Source organism: Rattus rattus, chromosome 9, assembly GCF_011064425.1.
Source record: "Rattus rattus isolate New Zealand chromosome 9, Rrattus_CSIRO_v1, whole genome shotgun sequence".
Taxonomy (NCBI): Eukaryota; Metazoa; Chordata; class Mammalia; order Rodentia; family Muridae; genus Rattus; species Rattus rattus.
In genome coordinates this window covers 8,603,452-8,615,597 of record NC_046162.1, presented here as the reverse complement: position 1 = coordinate 8,615,597, position 12,146 = coordinate 8,603,452, and the positions used below count along the sequence as shown (strand labels likewise).

Below are 12,146 nucleotides of genomic sequence, written 5' to 3'. Positions count from 1 at the left end.
CTGTGCAGGAATTCCTTCCTGGCACTAGGGATCTGTATGTTATTCCAGATCACGATTGTAGGTTCTCCCCCAAGATCTTCACTAGTCCAGTGGCTGCCTTAACTGCTCAGCCACTGCTCCAGCCCTGTGTTCTATCAAAGAAAAAATACTAATAGGCTGGATTTACATTAAATGTGCTTTCATTGTGTCCCATAAGTTTGGGTATGTTGTGCCTTCATTTTCATTAAATTCTAAAACGTCTTCAATTTCCTTCTTTATTTCTTCCTTGACCCAGTTGTCATTGAGTAGAGCGTTGTTCAGCTTCCATGTGTATGTGGGCTTTCTGTTGTTTTTGTTGTCGTTGAAGACCAGCCTTAGTCCTTGGTGATCTGATAGGATGCATGGGATTATTTCTATCTTTCTGTATCTGTTGAGGCCTGTTTTGTGACCAATTATATGGTCAATTTTTGAGAAGGTTCCATGAGGTGCTGAGAAGAAGGTATATCCTTTTGTTTTAGGATGAAATGTTCTATAAATAATTCTTAAATCCATTTGATTCCTAACTTCTGTTAGTTTCTCTATGTCTCTGTTTAATTTCTGTTTCCATGATCTGTCCATTGATGAGAGTGGGGTGTTGAAATCTCCTACTATTATTGTGTGAAGTGCAATGTGTGCTTTGAGCTCTAGTAAGGTTTCTTTTATGAATGTAGGTGCCCTTGTATTTGGAGCATAGATATTAAGGATTGAGAGTTCATCTTGGTGGATTTTTCTTTTGATGATATGAAGTGTCCTTCTTTATCTTTTTTGATAACTTTTGGTTGAAAGTCGATTTTATTCGATATTAGAATGGCTACTCCAGCTTGCTTCTTCAGACCATTTGCTTGGAAAGTTGTTTTCCAGCCTTTTACTCTGAGATAGTGTCTGTCTTTTTCACTGAGGTGTGCTTCCTGTATGTAGCAAAATGCTAGGTCCTTTTTACTTATATATCCAGTCTGTTAATCTATGTCTTTTTATTGGGGAATTAAGTCCATTGATGTTAAGAGATATTAAGGAATAGTGATTGTTGTTTCCTGTTATTTTTGTTGATAGAAGTGGAATTATGTTTGTGTGTCTCTCTTCTTTTGGTTTTGTTGCAAGTAGATTACTTTCATGCTTTTTCTACAGTGTAGTTTTCCTCCTTGTGTTGGAGTTTTCCATCTATTTTCCTTTTTTAGGGCTGGATTTGTAGAAAGATATTGTGTAAATTTGGTTTTCTCATGGAATATCTTGGTTTCTCCATCTATGTTAATTGAGAGCTTTGCTGTATACAGTAGCCTGGGCTGGCATTTGTTTTCTCTTGGGGTCTGTATGACATCTGCCCAGGATCTTCTGGCTTTCATAGTCTCTGGTGAGAAGTCTGGTGTGATTCTGATAGGTCTGCCTTTATATGTTACTTGACCTTTTTCCCTTACTGCTTTTAATATTCTTTTCTTTGTTTTGTGCATTTGATGTTTTGACTATTATGTGACGGGAGGAGTTTCTTTTCTTGTCCAATCTATTTGGAGTTCTGTAGGCTTTTTGTATGCTTATGGGCATCTCTTTCTTTAGGTTAGGGAAGTTTTCTTCTATAATTTTGTTGAAGTTATTTACTCCCTTTTAGTTGGGAGTCTTCACTCTCTTCTCTACCTATTATCCTTAAGTTTGATCTTTTCTTTTTTCCTGGATTTCCTGTATATTTTGTGCTAGGAGCTTTTTGCATTTTACATTATCTTTGACTGTTATGTTGATGTTTTCTATGGTAACTTCTGCCCCTGAGATTCTCTCTTCTATCTCTTGTATTCTGTTAGTGATGCTTGCATCTATGACTCCTGTTCTCTTTCCTAGGTTTTCTATCTCCAGGGTTGTTTCCCTTTGTGCTTTCTTTATTGTTTCTATTTCCATTTTTAAATCGTGGATGGTTTTATTCAATTACTTCACCTGTTTGGTTGTGTTTTCCTGTAATTCTTTAAGGGATTTTTTTTTTAAGATTTATTCATTATATGTATGTGATTATATTGTCTCTCTCCCCAGACACACCAGAAGAGAGCATCAGATCCCATTCATTACAGATGGCTGTGAGCCACCATGTGGTTGCTGGCAATTGAACTCAGGACCTCTGGAAGAGCAGTCAGCGCTTTAACCGCTGAGCCGTCTCTCCAGTCCTCTTTAAGGATTTTTGTGTTTTCTCTGTAAGGGCTTCTACTTGTTTACTTGTGTTGTTCTGTATTTCTTTAAGGAAGTTACTTAGAACCTTCTTCAAGTCCTCTATCATCATCATGAGATGTGACTTTATAATTCAAATCTTGCTTTTCTGGTGAATTTGGATATACAGTATTTGCTTTGGTGGGAGGACTAGGGTGTATGTTTGCTTAGTTTCCGGTGCTTACCTCTCACCATCAGGTTGTCTCTGGTGTTAGCTTGTCTTGCTGTCTCTGACAGTGGATTGACGCTCCTGTAGGCCTGTGTGTCAGCACTCCTGTAGACCTGTTTCCTTTCAGCCAGATCTGGGAATAGAGAGCTGCTCATCGGTTTGTGTGACCTGAAGCCTCCAGGTGGGTTGCTTGGCACAGAAGAGTTGGTCTTCCCTCTACTCTCAGGTGTAGGCGCTCCTGGCTTTCAGCTCTTGGCCTAGGCAGAAAAACCTGAAGAGTTTCCTCTGCACACAGCCATCCAGTTTGACCAGCATCATTTGTTGAAGGTGCTGTCTTTCTTACAGTGTATGTTGTTTCTGGTTCTTTATAAAAAGTCAGATGCCGATATGTGTATGGATCTGTGACTGGGTCTTCAGTTTGATTCTGCTGATCAACACATGTGTTTGTGCCAGTACCGTGCTGTTTTTTTTATTATTATTATTATGATAATTCTAAAGGATTAGAGGTTGGGTGATAATAGCTCCAGTAGTTCTTTTACTAATCAGGATCGTTTTAGCTATCGTGTGTGTGTGTGTGTGGGGGGGGTTATATAAAGCCGAAAATTGTCCTTTCAAATTTTATAAAAGAATTGTGTTAGAATTTTGATGGAGATTACATTGGATCTATAGACTACTTTTGGTAGAATAATTTTTTTGTTTGCTTGTTTGTTTGTTTTGCCTGTGTAACCCTGGCTATCCTGGCACTCACTCTGTAGGCCAGGCTGGCCTGGAACTCAATGATCCACCTGCCTCTGCCTCCTGAGGGCTGGTATTAAAGGTGAGCACCACTCCCTCCCAGAAGGATGCTTATTTTAATCTTACTGCTTCTTGAGCATGCGGTCTTTCCATCTTCTAACAGCTTTAGTGGTTTTCCCCTTTTGTGTCTTAACGGTGTTTAATATATGAGTGCTTTCACTTACTTGGTTAGAGTTATTCCAAAGTATTAATGGCATTATTTGAGGCTATTGTGAATATATTGTTTATCTGATTTCTTTCTCTGTTATTTATATATAGGAGAGCTAATAATTTTGAGTTAATTTTGTATATAGCTTCTTTGCTGGCAGCATATGGTGGAATTTTTAGGTTCAGTTATGTATTTTATCATAGCATATGAAAATAAAGATACTTTGAGTTCTTCCCTTGACCTTCCCCAGTTGCCTTACTGCTGTAGCTAAGACTTCAAGTACTACATTGAATTAGTTTGCAGAAAGTCCTTGTTTTTGTCAGTTTTTGAGACAGAGTTTCTGTGCTCAGGTGAGCTTCCCAGTAAGGACACCCTCAAATATTTAGCAGTTTCTCTGCTAACAGGTGCTTTTTCTGTTTTATTTAGTCTAAGTAAAAAGGAATGTCACTCGAGAAAGCCAGCCAGGCACAGCATGGACCATGGAATATAAGGAACATTAAGCAGAACATGTGGCTGTGGTGTTTGAGCAGGAATGGCCAAGGCAGCAGGTGCTTTGCAAGAGCAGGAACATTGACCCCATAAACCTCATGCTATCTTTAGACCAATGTGATACAATGTTTCTGAACAAGTCAGGACTGTTATAGATACAAATAGCATGCATAAGACCTGTACAAAATGAGCTAGTCAAAATTCTAGCAAGGGGCGAAGCAAATCAATCTCCACCCATAGCTGCATCACTGATGTCTGCTTGGGGAGCGAGAGTCAGTTTTCTCCTGGTTTATGAGTTCTAGTACGCTGCTCAAGCTTCAGTAACCATGCCCATACTGAAAACATTAATTGGGCTCAGTGAATTAATAAAAATATTCACGAAAATTGAAAAAAAAAAAAAAAGAACAGGAACATTGAAATAGGAAGTGCAGAATGTCCTTGGACTGTGGACATGGCGTTTGGTGGGATGCATAGGTAAGCCTGTACCTGAGCCACGGAAGGAGACGATGAGATCCTGGAGGCTGCAGGTAGGTTGTGTTGAGGTTTGTAGTGGAGAACAAGACAGCCTTGAGCTGGGAGTACCTTGCTCACATTTCCAGTGTGAACTTTGGCAACATTAGAAGGAAGAAATTTGTAAAGGAACAGAGACTGGAGAGAAGTAGAAAGGATGAGATTAGCCAACTAGGACTCTGCTGTCCAGGGCAAAGTTGTGTGTGCCCAAAGTGGCAGCCTGTGGGGAGAAAGCCAGCAGGAGCAGGAGTTTTGGATAGGATAGCAGGGTATTTGCAGGCAGCTCCTGAGAGAACATTGGGACTCCAGGGGCTACTGGATGAGCAAGGGCTAGGGCACTAAAGACTGAAAAGGCCTGCACCATCTCCAAGCTGGGAGCCTAGAGAGGACATCCATTCCCACAGACAAGCATTGGCACGTGGCCAAGATTGCTTTTTTCTTGTGCTGTTAGACTGATAGCACGTTTCTGAATCATGTTTAAATACACAATCTCCTCTCTTTTTCTTCCTTCCTTTCTTTTCCCCACTTCTGTGGGGTTCGAGTATTAAATGACCCTATAGGCTCATGCATTGATACTTGGTCACTTGCTCGCAGAACTACGTTTTAAGATTTTTAGTGTGTGTGTGTGTGTGTGTGTGTGTGTGTGTGTGTGTGTGTACACATGTGAGTTCAAAGGCTTTGGATTCCCTACAGCAGGAGTTACAGGCAGCTGTGAACTGCCGGATGTGGGTTCTAGAGTCTCTTTTTGTGGTATAGGGCGCACAGTCCTGGCACCTGGAGCTTGTGGGGTTCTCCTGTGCACCTCCATCTCCCTGCTCACACAGTAAGCTTTCTACCCTGGCATCTCCCAGACCATCCATATACTCACCCTCCCTTCAGTGTGTGCTCATCTGCATAGCAGCCACATTCTCACTCCTGCTGTCTCCTTGGACTTTACCACTCTGCCACCACACACAGGACTGAGGAGAGTGGGGTCACTTGCTCTTTTTACACACTACCTGAGATGGTTTGTATATGCCTGGCCCAGGGAGTGGCACTATTTGGAGGTGTGGCCGTGGGCTTTAAGGCCCTACTTCTAGTTGTCTAGAATTGAGTCTTCCACTAGCAGCCTTCAGATAAAGATGTAGAAACCTCAGCGTCTCCTGTACCATGCCTGTCTGGATGCTGCCATATTCCCACCTTGGTGATAATGGACTGAACCTCTGAACCTGTAAGCCAGCCTCGATTAAATGTTATCTTTTATAAGACTTGCCGTGGTCATGGTGTCTGTTCACAGCAGTAAAACCCTAAGACACTACCTTTTCACGTTTTTGTTACTGGAAACCACTGCTTAGACATGCCTGGTTCTTCCTTTATTTTCAATCTCTTCTTGACACACTCTGCACATTGTGTAGATGTTATGTTTTACAGTGTCTCCGTTCAGTTTCCTACATTTGAACATTCAGTTGCTTTGCTGTATTTGCTTACAGATGATACAGTAATAATGAATGACACAGACATTTTTTGCATCGTTGTAGGTATATCTTCTGAACTTCTAGAATCGGGACCCTTGGCTTGAGTCATGCACATATGTGGTTTTGTTAGGCGCACCCCGCCATCTCCCTGACAGAATGCTACAAAATAAAACAAAATCCTCTGTGTAGCTGAGGTGAAGCAGGAGGAGTGCTGGAGTAACTCCTCTTCACATAGGTGACCTGTCTTCAGTGGCTGTCAAGTGCAGAAAAGATGGGAGGACCATGGGGAACAGAATTGGCTAGCCAGACTTAGGTGTCTGTCGGTAGCTAATAGGAATAAAGTCAACTCTCTTTTCTCTCTGCTCCCTCTGCTTGAAGGCTTGACTTAAGTGGAATGCTTTGGGTTTTGGGGTTTTGTCTTTGTTTTTTAATTCTTTCCATCATGTAGAAGAAAACCCTATTGATAAGACCCATTTCTAGGGGATAGGACTGGTTAGCCACATGGATTACTATTCATCAAGTTTCATTTCAGGGGATATATTTTCTTAAAGGAAAATCAGACCTATAATCTGGTTTAATTCAACATGTCAAATCATATAAATATTTAAAAACAGAAGTAGGTTTCATTATAAACTTAACAGCTTACCATTTTGGAAGAGAAGTGAATTACACACGTGTGCTCTGTAGCTGTTTAGTACTGAGCTGTGCAAGAGCAGCTGGGTCAACTGTCCTACTCTGCCTCCATCAGCAGCCCTGGAGGTGTTGACAGAGTTTCTGATGACTGAGGTGTCTTCCTGCTCCCAGCCCACTCATGCTGTCGATCTTGTTCACTGCAGCTTCACTGCAGCTGGCATAGTTGGAAAGAGAACTCTGAGTCCCGACCCACAGGAAGCTGGAGTGGAGGACAGAGAATCAGAGGGAACATCTGACCCGGAACTTGAACAGATGGATTCCTGTGCAGACCCCCTCCCAGAGGGAAGGAAAAAGGCCAAGAAGTTAAAAAGAATGAAGAAAGAGTTTTCCTTGGCAGGTTGGTATTGACTCTGACCACAGACTGCTTCAGGCTTCAGGAGGCTCATAGTTGAGCGCAGCCCCATGTGGTACCCATGGGACCTGATATATTGGGGAATGGTGTGGGAAAAGCTCTTTTCAGTGCTGAGATGGATTACTTGGCAAAACAGATTAAGGGAAGAAAGGTTGGTTGGGCTCATAGTTTCCAAAGGGTTTCAGCATGATGGCATAGATGCTTCTGTCTGTGTGGCTAGAGCAGGAGACACCTGGCATTTAGCAGATAGGAAGTGGAGGAGCCAACCCAGACCAGAACTAGGGTGGGTTTAACCCTCAGAGACCTGATTCCAGCAGCCAGATTCCACCTTAAAGGCCCCACAACCTTTTAAGTAGCACCACAAGCTGAGAGGGCTGCATATTAAGACATGAGCCCTTAAGACACATTTTAATTTGAGATGCTACAGGAAGTGCTGATTCTATAAAAAGCTAGAGTGTTGCTGGAATTTAACCCAAGGAGTTGCCTCTGTGTAAATCTAAACACATGTCCTAAACACTGAGGCTACCTGAAATAATCACACAACACCTTGATAGTGTGGCAGAGAGAGGCATTATGGAAATGGCCTAAATACCTCTCACAGAGACCTCCACAGGTACCACATAAGATGGCGCTGAGTGCTTATCAAAACCTTTTGCCATCCTAGATACCCTAGGAGTTAAATACCAAGTGCATTCGCATGTAACAAGAGTATCTAAGTAGCAGGGGAATAGCCATTTGTTGGGTTTCTGTTGTGACCTGACCTGCTGTGTCTGGAGGCACTTGGCTCTCAGAACCCACTTTGGATTTTGCCAGGCTTTATAAACGTGAGGCGAGGCTGCTGCTGTCCAGTTGCCTTGGAGCAGTCTGAGCCCAGAGCTCATGTGCAGAGGACCGCCCAGCTCCAAAGCCCCTGCACTGCTCTGCTTTGCAGTGAGGTTTGTCCAAACTGCCCAGGACTTGGAAGATTCTTTACAAAGGAAAATTCCTGCAGCTGTTCTAAATGAGAAACAGGCCCACGATGAAGCCACTCAACACTAGTGATCAGTTCCCATGGAGCTTACTTAGCAGTGTGTGATGTGCTCCTCCCCAGCTCAGCAAGTGTGGCTGGACAAGGGGCTACATTAAACCCTATCCCACAGAAGGGACGGAGGGAGGGAGAAGCAGATGACTGAGATGACTTTATGTGCATAGTGACAGGGGTACTTGGTAGCCCTCCCTGCCTCCCTCTCCCTCTCCCTGTCCCCATCCTTCAGGGTGATTTAAGGCACATAGGTGCCCTTGATGGTAAAGGAAGGCTGGCATGCCTCTTCTGCTGGGCTCAGTGGCCTTCAAGAAGCATGAGCAGGTTGTTTTCCCAAGTCAAGATGAATGAACTGGTGATTTCCATAATATACGTGCTTTAGCTCAGTGTCGTGTTTGAGGGGCCCAGAGAGACCCCAACTTTAGATTCCTTCACTCCAGGAAATCTCAGGGCTATGGTGGGGACCTGACCATTCTCAGAAGGTTGTTGGGCCAGTCATCAGCAAGCAGCCCCCAGCAGACAGTGTCTGCAGAGGTAGCCAAAGCACAGCACATCCGAGCTTTGTATGCTGGTTATAAGCCTGGAGTTTTGCTAAAGTTTTAACACTGCTGCAGTTTTCAAGCCTAAACCCTTAGGTTAGTACACTTCTGTTGGATTTCTTTTATTTGTTGTATTGTATCTGTGTATGTGGGAGTGCCTGAGGAGGGTGTAAGTGAGTGTCAGCTTCTTGGAGCTGGATTGCAGGTGTTTGTGAGCTGTCTGACGTGTGCTGGGAACTGATTTCAGGTCTTCAAGAGCAACTCTTAACTCCTGAGCCATTATTCTAGCCCATTTAAATAAAACAGTTTTGTGATTAGTTTTTTTAAGACTATTTGTGCCCAATAAAATAATCCCTTTTAGATGTAAAGTTTGATATGTTTGCATACATGTGAAGTCATATAAGAACTACAGCGAGCGAACCAGACAGAAGACTGTTTTGTTCTTCCAGAAAATTTTTTCATGCTACTTTCCAGATCCCTGGCACCTGGTGTGCTGTCTGTTTCTGCAATCTGCCTTCCATCCTAAACTTTCTTGTCCATGGACTCACATAGTAGGAAGCCTGTGGGTTCCTCTCTTCAGCCTGATACAGTACAATAGAAGTCTGTGTGATTTGCATTAAGCCTTGGTGTACTGCTGAGTAACGTTCCATTTGGAGGATCTATTACTACTAAACCATTTCCCGGTTTAAGGACATTTAGGCTGTTGCCAGGGTTTTACATCTGTTTCACAGCCTGTTTCTCTGTCCCCCTCAGTGACAGGCCTGGATGCTTTCTATTGTAAGCACAATTTTCCTCCATTCAGTTCACTCTCAAGCCAGTCTAGTGCTTCAGTACCTATCCAGCATTGATGCCCCTGTCACCCCCACCACTGCCCTACAAAAGGCAGAAGTAAGCCTCTCATGGAAACCCAGGCTGTCCTCTAAACTCTGCTCAGGCCTTTGGTAGCTTTAAGTCCCTCTCCTCTCTGTCTGTTCTTGCATCACTGTCATGGGACAACAGAGGCTGCCTGGTGGGCTTTTGTGAAGTATGTGAAATGAATCCCCAGCTTGGTTGTCAGCAGAGAATGTTGCATATACAGCAGGAGAGGTGCATGGATGGAGTACTTACCCAGTCTGAGCAGCTCAGGTGGTATGCTGACTTCCCGAAGATTCCTAAGGTCCCCCTTCATGTGCTGGGTCTGTCCCCAAGTCCCAAACCTACCTGTGTACAGAAGTTGTGCACAGGGTGCTGGTGGTGCTAGTCAACAGTGTTCCTCTAGTGACTATCCATGTCCTTAATCTGCTTCTCCTTTACCCACAGGAAGTGCCTCAGATAGCCCTGCTGTGCTTTTTGAAGTCCCTGACACGTGGTAATGACACACGGTAATGGGATGGAGCACACCGAAGGTACTGCTGTGACGGCCCCGCCTACCTGCTTAGAAGCCATACTGTAGACACTTAATCAGATATGGCATGGGAGAGTTTTGGAACCAGTTTATTTCCTGCAAAAGCTACCTTTTACTTTTTTGGCTGTGTCTATCATCCCTTTAATCTAAACTGACCTTTGGTACATACATGTCATGGTTGAGGGCTGCTGCAAGTGTGTGTGTTTATTAACTAATTACTTCCTGCTCCTGGAAAACTTGCCTGCCCTGGTGAATGTTGGTAAGTCCACCCAAGGAGAAGTCAGCTGCGAACCATGCCAAGAGAGCCAAGCTCTGAAGTATTCTAGGCAGATTTCTGCTGAGCTTCTCCTGCCTGAAATGTGCCTGGCCGTCCTCCCACTGCTGCCTAGAAACAGCACGAAGGCTTGTCTTTTCCATGGGGATCTTCCTGTGCTAACTCAGGGTTATCTCAGCAGATACCCAGGCTGTGAGAGCTTGTCATTTCAAGTTACTTTCCCTCAGACAGGAGTCTTTCATGGGGTGTGGCGATGTGTGGGTGAGAAGCTGGCTCTTCTGTTCCTATGCACAAAGCTGTGTTCACAGTGCAGCAGCTTCTCCTGTCTTTACTGTATGTCTTTGTGTATCTGTGTGTGTGTGTGTGTGTGTGTGTGTGTGTGTGTGTGTGTGTGTGTGACAGTGGCAGGCCTACAGCATGCATCAAGTCCTCATTCAGACAGGTTTAAGTGGCAGAGTGCTCCTGCCAGACACTCCATAGCAGACACTTTTGGACATGTAACGCTTTTGTATCATGAAAATAAAAGTGAAAAAATAATTTCAAAAAGATTAAATTAAAGAAAATTTCCTAGAAGCCTGCCTTTAACTTTTTCTTCGGTGTGATTGATGCACATCCCTGCCAGCTGGTCCTTGCCTCACGTCCCCATCATGGAGTCGCATGCCTCCACGTGTGAAGCACTTCCTCACTCGCAAAGCTCTTAACCCTTTCCTCTCCCCCAGAGGACCTGATGGAAAGAGGTGCCTCGCTCTTTAAGGCTTCAGTTGCCCTGGTTCAGTTTGTAAGCTCAACAGAAGTGGAACCTGGAAACATGAAGGGAATGAGCCAGAGCCATTGGCTCCACCAAGTCTTCAGACGTAAAGGTTAGAGATTACCAAGAGCCCGAGACTGCCTTTGGTTTGGTTTGGTTTGGTTTTTAGTGTAGGAAATGGGGCCCAGTGCTTTGCTTGCACTTGTCCAGCCAGCACTGTAGCACTGAGCTACATCTCAGTCTGACACCAGTTTTTTAAAGGAGCAGGGAAACTGGAGATGCAGCTCAGTGTTCGAGTGCTCACGTGCCAGCACCTGTGGCCAGCACCTGTGGCCAGCACCTGTGAGTGCCAGCACCTGTGGCCAGCACCTGTAAGTGCCAGCACCTGTGGCCAGCTAGGCCATCCAACACCTCCTTCTGCCCTTTATGGGCACCAACACACATGTGCACATACATGCATGCATAAATAAATCTTTTAAAAGGAAAACGGGAAATAGTAATAAAACTTTAAGCCATGAACGCAGTCCATAGCAAAACTGATAATTTTATAAGACCATAAATATAGCCCACAGAGGGACTGGAAACCTTACTTTCTTGATCTTTTATAGTGCACAATTATAGAACAGCACAATCTCTTGAAAGATTAAGTTTATTCAAATAGCTTGATAAAATTAGCAAAGACCAAGAGGCTAGACATATATCTTCAAGTCAATTTCTGTTAACCTGAGTAGACCTTTATAACCCTAGGAATTTATCATCATATGAAAATCTATTCTAATCCAAAATATCTTGGGGACCTGCTGTTACCTCCTCAGTCTGAAAAGAAGGTGCAGGGATGAGCAGAGGGCTCAGTCAGTAGGGCTGAGAAGTTCTGTTAGTGCTGCCTTAGCTGCTTGACACCTCCTGGTCATCTTAACTAAGACAGTGGTGAGGTTACATGCGATGTACTCTCTTTTACCTTAGTAGCTGTGGCTACCAGCCACATGGTTGCTATTTAACATCATTTATTTTCCTAAATAAGAGTCGAGTCACACATAAAACACACTAAGATTACCTATGTAGTAGGTTTTAATACGCTTGGCCCATGGGAAGTGGCACTATTAGAAGGCGTGGGCTTATTGGAGGAGGTATAGCCTTGTTAGAAGAAGTATGTCACTTGGGGGTGGGTTTTGAGGATTCCTCCACCCAGCTCCACCCAGTGTGGAAGAAAGCCTCCTCCTTGTTGCCTGTGGAAGCCAGTCTCTGGCTCCCTTTGAATCAAGATGTAGAACTCTCAGTTCCTCCAGTGCCGTGCCTGCCTGGGTGATGTCCTGCTTTCTGCCATGGTGATATAATGGACTGAACCTTTGAACCTGTAAGCCAGCCCCAACT

At 43.9% G+C, this 12,146-nt stretch overlaps 1 protein-coding gene across 1 annotated transcript in view; it reads left to right on the top strand.

The window, feature by feature from the left end:
- Parn (poly(A)-specific ribonuclease) overlaps positions 1 to 10,600 on the top strand; it is a 129,900-nt gene extending 119,300 nt beyond the window's left edge. Inside the window, exons 23-24 of the mRNA XM_032911807.1 lie at positions 6,601 to 6,794; positions 9,669 to 10,600. Of these exons, the coding sequence (XP_032767698.1) occupies positions 6,601 to 6,794; positions 9,669 to 9,721 (247 nt within the window). The 3' untranslated portion in view covers positions 9,722 to 10,600. The remainder of the gene's footprint in view (positions 1 to 6,600; positions 6,795 to 9,668) is intronic.
- Positions 10,601 to 12,146: the final 1,546 nt, after the last annotated feature.